At 50.0% G+C, this 6,316-nt stretch overlaps 1 protein-coding gene across 2 annotated transcripts; it reads left to right on the top strand.

The window, feature by feature from the left end:
* Positions 1-512: 512 nt before the first annotated feature.
* myl4 (myosin, light chain 4, alkali; atrial, embryonic) lies at positions 513-4,131 on the top strand. Of its 2 annotated transcripts, XM_061224024.1 has the most exons (6): positions 513-865; positions 1,734-1,883; positions 2,055-2,228; positions 3,448-3,525; positions 3,975-4,011; positions 4,103-4,131. In XM_061224024.1, the coding sequence occupies exons 2-5, from the start codon at positions 1,751-1,753 to the stop codon at positions 4,001-4,003; spliced, it is 414 nt and encodes a 137-aa protein (XP_061080008.1). In that variant the 5' UTR covers positions 513-865; positions 1,734-1,750; the 3' UTR covers positions 4,004-4,011; positions 4,103-4,131. The 2 variants fall into 2 exon arrangements, with proteins under 2 accessions (XP_061080008.1, XP_061080007.1); XM_061224023.1 differs by lacking the exons at positions 3,975-4,011; positions 4,103-4,131 and having other exon boundaries at positions 3,448-3,955.
* The last annotated feature ends 2,185 nt before the right edge of the window (positions 4,132-6,316 follow it).

Genomic DNA, 6,316 nt, shown 5'->3' with positions numbered 1-6,316 from the left:
TAACTAATTTTAAGTTTATCCTAAGGTTTGCTAATGTGTAAGTACCACATACATTATGTAGTAGTTAACAAATACATTGACTCTGGAAAAATGTACTCCATGCTTAATTAATGTATTTGTACATCACTTAATTATTGTTAAGAGCTACAGTAGTTAATTGCAACTCATGAACCCTTCTGGTGAGGCGTGACCCACGCGTGTTAGCTGTGACTCGATGCTCATGGCCAGGGAAAGCACAGAGCACCAGTGTCCCCAGCTTGGACAGCTGCGGAGCCTTCTGTCTTTATCTCTGAAAAGCAGGCCGTGGGGGATGTGACCTAACGCACAATGTGCATTGTGTGTAGCTATACGAGAATATGGCAATGCTATCAGAAGCAACAGAAACTGTTATCAGAGAAACAGAAAACACGCAGGTACATACCCACATAACGCCCCCCCAAACACACACACACACATGCATGCATGCATGCACACACACACACACACACACACACACATATACACTCCACACACACACACATGCATGCATGCACACACACACCTCACACACACACACATGCATGCACGCACACACACATATACACTCCTCACACACACACATGCATGCACGCACACAAGCACACTCCTCACACACACACACACACACACTCCTCACACAAACACACATGCACACACACACACACACACACACACAGTTTTCTGAATATACTGAATGCAACTCATTTTGTGTGAAGAACTGTAACTTCCCCAACATGGCTGCTCGCTTTTTTTCCCTCAATATTGATTTCAGTTTTTTTTATCGAGCAGCTGTCACAAAGTTTTCCGTTTCTGTTACAGATCGAGTTCAGCGGAGACCAGATTGAAGGTAAGTCCGTGAGCTCACGAACCGCACCACACTGTCACTATGTGTCTTATGTCATTTTATGTCTCCGAAAGTGATACATCAGCATTGGATTTCACTGTTGTTTTATTGATTTTTGCTTAGAAATCAAATTTGTTGAGCTTTCTTTAATGCAGGACACATACTACAGGTATATAACACCATTAGCACTCTCTTTTATTGATCTATTATAACGGGCAGCAGAGCCAGGTGACTAATATCCCTGCTGGGCAAACACAACAGGATACGCTCCAAAAAAAATGACTTGAGATATATAAGTGGCATATCCATTCAATTTGACTTACAGTTAAACACAAGCTTTATACCTTTAGCAAACTCAGTTTTTTCTTGAACTATCCAAAATTACGGACACATGTTGGCTGGATCCATGTTGGCTGCGTCTCTGTGTAAATTCAAGAGAAGTGAACACTGTGAAATGGCTTCCCGACAGCCATCCAGCGGACAAGTACATAATGAACGGAGTGTTTTATTTCCTGAAGACCAGCTCATACCCAGCTCGACCAGCTGAATGTTAAAGCTGGCAGAGCGGGATTGTACAGCAGGCCTGTGTTGTTCAGCAGAGTTCACAGCAGGGCTGTGTTGTTCAGCAGAGTTCACAGCAGGGCTGTGTTGTTCAGCAGAGTTCACAGCAGGGCTGTGTTGTTCAGCAGAGTTCACAGCAGGGCTGTGTTGTTCGGCAGAGTTCACAGCAGGGCTGTGTTGTTCTCGCAGAGTTCACAGCAGGGCTGTGTTGTTCAGCAGAGTTCACAGCAGGCCTGTGTTGTTCAGCAGAGTTCACAGCAGGGCTGTGTTGTTCGGCAGAGTTCACAGCAGGGCTGTGTTGTTCTCGCAGAGTTCAAGGAGGCCTTCATGCTGTTTGACCAGACCACCGGTGGTGAGATGAAGATCACCTACGCGCAGTGTGGGGACGTCATGCGCGCCCTGGGCCAGAACCCCACCAACGCCGAGGTCATGCGGGTCCTGGGGAAGCCCAAAAACGAGGGTGAGCAGCACCACAAACGCCGTTCCCCGCTCCACCGGTGAACCCCCCAACCGAGGGGGGGGGGGCTTCAAATTCAGAAAAGCGATTAACAAAGCGGACGACAGGAGATTCCTCAGGTTGAGCTCTGTTTCCCCCCCCGGTCTGACCTCTCGCTTTCCCGCCCCGGTACAGAGATGCACATCAAACAGATGGACTTTGAAACCTTCCTGCCCATGTTCCAGCACATCTCCAAGTCCAAGGACCAGGGCACCAGCGAGGACTTCATCGAGGGCCTTCGCGTCTTCGACAAGGAGAGCAACGGCACCGTAATGGGGGCTGAACTCCGCCACGTGCTCGCCACGTTGGGTGAGTCCGTCCTCCCGAAAAAACCCAGTCACTCTGTCCCCAAATACGACCGACACATCCACCAGTAACCAGTAACTTCACCCAGCATCACTCTGTACCAAAATACAGTCTACACATCCACCAGTAACTTCACCCAGCGTCACTCTGTCCCCAAATACGACCGACACATCCACCAGTGACTTCACCCAGCATCACTCTGTCCCCAAATATGACCGACACATCCACCAGTGACTTCACCCAGCGTCACTCTGTCCCCAAATACGACCGACACATCCACCAGTAACCAGTAACTTCACCCAGCATCACTCTGTCCCCAAATACGACCGACACATCCACCAGTAACTTCACCCAGCGTCACTCTGTCCCCAAATACGACCGACACATCCACCAGTAACTTCACCCAGCGTCACTCTGTCCCCAAATACGACCGATACATCCACCAGTAACTTCACCCTGCATCACTCTGTCCCCAAATACGACCGACACATCCACCAGTAACTTCACCCAGCGTCACTCTGTCCCCAAATACGACCGACACATCCACCAGTAACTTCACCCAGCGTCACTCTGTCCCCAAATACGACCGACACATCCACCAGTAACTTCACCCAGAGTCACTCTGTCCCCAAATACGACCGACACATCCACCAGTAACTTCACCCTGCATCACTCTGTCCCCAAATACGACCGACACATCCACCAGTAACTTCACCCAGCGTCACTCTGTCCCCAAATACGACCGACACATCCACCAGTAACTTCACCCAGCGTCACTCTGTCCCCAAATACGACCGACACATCCACCAGTGACTTCACCCAGCGTCACTCTGTCCCCAAATACGACCGACACATCCACCAGTAACTTCACCCAGAGTCACTCTGTCCCCAAATACGACCGACACATCCACCAGTAACTTCACCCAGCATCACTCTGTCCCAAAATACAGTCTCCACATCCACATCCACCACTAACCCCACCTAGTCTATTCATTCACCATTTCACTTCACTGACTCAGATCTCGGCATTAAACGATTGGAAAATAGATATACTTTTTGAAAGGACTTTGACGGGGACATTTGGCATCAGGGACTGAGTAAGCTGCAATGCCTCCAATGATTGCATTGAATATCAATCCCTGGCCCCCTGGTTTTTACCTGCTATGCACAGCGCTTCTGGGTTTATCCACGGTTAAGATGTGGCTACCTGCTCCCTCTGCAGGGGAGAAAATGACGGAGAAAGAAGTGGAACAGTTATTCCTTGGCCAAGAAGACAGCGAAGGCAACATCAATTACGAGGGTGAGAAACTCCACACGGGGGGAGGGAATGGCTTTAAGATTCATTTTAATTTATTGTATTTATATTAGCAAAAGCGCTTTTCTCATACTCAAAAGCACTTTACAGTAATGAGGGCAAAACTGGCCATCAATGTGCAGCTCCCACCTGGGTGATGCAACGGCAGCCATTTTGTGCCAGAATGCTCACCACACACCACACACAGAGGGAGAGAGCTATTATATAACGCAGGTTGAAAGAGCTGAGGTATGGAATGTAGCCAGAACACCAGGGAACCCCCTGCTCTTTCTGTCAGGGGATCTTTAATGGTGCCACAACGAGCCAGGACCTCGGTTTAAGGTCTCACCTGAAAGACGGCGTCTCCTACAGCACAGTGTCCCCATCACTTACTTGACTGCCGGTTCCCACGCCGTTGACGGCGTTAACCTTTCACGTCTCTGGTTCCTTCACAGCTTTCGTCAAGCACATCATGTCCGGCTGAACGCACACGTGAGTGCCTCTCTCCTCCGCCCGTTAGACATGGATGACCCCGTGTTTCACTTAAAAACCAAAAGTTCCTCCCTCTTCCTTTCTGTTTCAGCGGCCTGTGAACCCCCCCCGCCCCCCCCCCCCCAAATCCCCCCCATCCCATCCCCAACCCGACTGGAAAGTTTACAACACCCATATCAAGGCCCAGACTATGACAGCGACATCTCCCCTCGTCCCGTTACCCATGATGCAAAGCGACGGCGGCGGTTCGGATCGAGCACCCTCCCGGAGTCAGACCCTCAAGCTGTATTATTTTTTCTAATTTATTGGTGTCTCATTTTGAACTAACAAAATAAAATGGTTAACCAACAGCACTCGCCTTCCCTTAATGCAGTCACCATGCCCCAAACGTTACATTACATTAGTCATTTAGCTGACGCTTTTACAGTTAATTAGACTGAGCAGGGGCCAATCCCCCCTGAAGCAAGCAGGGCCTTGCTTCAAGGGCCCAACAGCTGTGCGGATCTTACTGTGGCTTACTGGGGCTTGAACCACCAACCTTCCAGGTCCCAGTCATGTACCTTAACCACTACGCTACAGGCTGCCCCAGTCATGTACCTTAGCCACTAGGCTACAGGCTGCCCCAGTCATGTACCTTAGCCACTAGACTACAGGCTAGAGTCATGTACCTTAGCCACTGGGCTACAGGCTGTCCCAGTCATGTACCTTAACCACTACGCTACAGGCTGCCCCAGTCATGTACCTTAGCCGCTAGGCTACAGGCCGCCCCAGTCATGTACCTTAGCCGCTAGGCTACAGGCTGCCCCAGTCATGTACCTTAGCCGCTAGGCTACAGGCTGCCCCAGTCATGTACCTTAGCCACTAGGCTACAGGCTGCCCCAGTCATGTACCTTAGCCACTAGGCTACAGGCTGCCCCAGTCATGTACCTTAGCCGCTAGGCTACAGGCCGCCCCAGTCATGTACCTTAGCCGCTAGGCTACAGGCTGCCCCAGTCATGTACCTTAGCCACTAGGCTACAGGCTGTCCCAGTCATGTACCTTAGCCACTAGGCTACAGGCTGCCCCAGTCATGTACCTTAGCCACTAGGCTACAGGCTGTCCCAGTCATGTACCTTAGCCACTAGGCTACAGGCTGCCCCAGTCATGTACCTTAACCACTACGCTACAGGCTGCCCCAGTCATGTACCTTAGCCACTAGGCTACAGGCTGCCCCAGTCATGTGCCTCAGCCACTAGGCTACAGGCTGCCCCAGTCATGTACCTTAGCCACTAGGCTACAGGCTGCCCCACTCATGTACCTTAGCCACTAGGCTACAGGCTGCCCCAGTCATGTACCTTAGCCACTAGACTATAGGCTGCCCCAGTCATGTACCTTAGCCACTAGACTATAGGCTGCCCCAGTCATGTACCTTAGCCACTAGGCTACAGGCTGTCCCAGTCATGAAAGCTGCTTCCTCATCACCAGTAATTTGTTTGCAGAGTGCTGTGTGACTCAAAGGAACGCACGGTGTCGTATACACTCTGACGTGAGTGCAGTTCCCATCTTTAGAGTTGTAGATACACCAGGGGGAGCTGCAGAATGAGGTTTTGGGGCTTCTTAGGTTTCGGAGACCAAGGTGCAATTATACCCCGCCCCACCACAGTCACCATGATGCATCACGACGGTGCATCGCACGCGTGTCCTTAGAATAGACAGACAGACAGACCATTATATTTATACAGTGCTTCTGTAGTCACTCAATGCACTTTAGAGTGATGAGGGGGAAACTCGCCTCAAACACCACCAACCTGGGGGATGCAACAGCAGCCATTTTGCACCAGAATTCTCACCACATATCAGCTGAGGTGGACAGCTGAGGTTTTTGCCAATTATAATAATTGATAATAATTAGGAAGCAGGCTGGGAATTTAGCCAGGACTTCGGGGAATCGACAACATATCGGGGAACAGTGATAATTGATAAGTGTAATAGTAGAAAGTGGGGAAGGTATCAACCAGGAGTATTTCTGCCAATACTCCTTGGGTATTAGTGTATTTAAATGGGGGGGGGGGGGGGGCCTTCATGTACAAGACCTTCATCTATGGCTCATAACCTCAGTGTATACGGCCTTTAGGGTTTAATATCCAGCACATTTTCAGAACTTTCTCTGTGGTTCTGAGAGAAATGTTGCACCACTGTTGTCATGTAAGGACATACAGTACAGACTTGGGATAATCAATCTGGCTCTTGAATCCAAATCCGTTAACTGAACAGTTAGCATGGCTGATTGGCCAGACTGTCTTCACACCTGACTCCCAGGTAAAGT

This window comes from Conger conger, chromosome 16 (genome assembly GCF_963514075.1).
Source record: "Conger conger chromosome 16, fConCon1.1, whole genome shotgun sequence".
NCBI lineage: Eukaryota > Metazoa > Chordata > Actinopteri > Anguilliformes > Congridae > Conger > Conger conger.
This window is presented reverse-complemented; position numbering and strand designations above follow the sequence as displayed.

Excerpts from the sequence above, each read along its gene's own strand:
- myl4 (XM_061224023.1), top strand. The coding sequence starts at position 1,751 with ATGCTGTTTGACCAGACCACCGGTGGTGAGATGAAGATCACCTACGCG. Across the intron at positions 1,884-2,054 it reads GGGGAAGCCCAAAAACGAGG|AGATGCACATCAAACAGATG; the intron begins GTGAGCAGCACC and ends GCCCCGGTACAG. Across the intron at positions 2,229-3,447 it reads CCACGTGCTCGCCACGTTGG|GGGAGAAAATGACGGAGAAA; the intron begins GTGAGTCCGTCC and ends CTCCCTCTGCAG.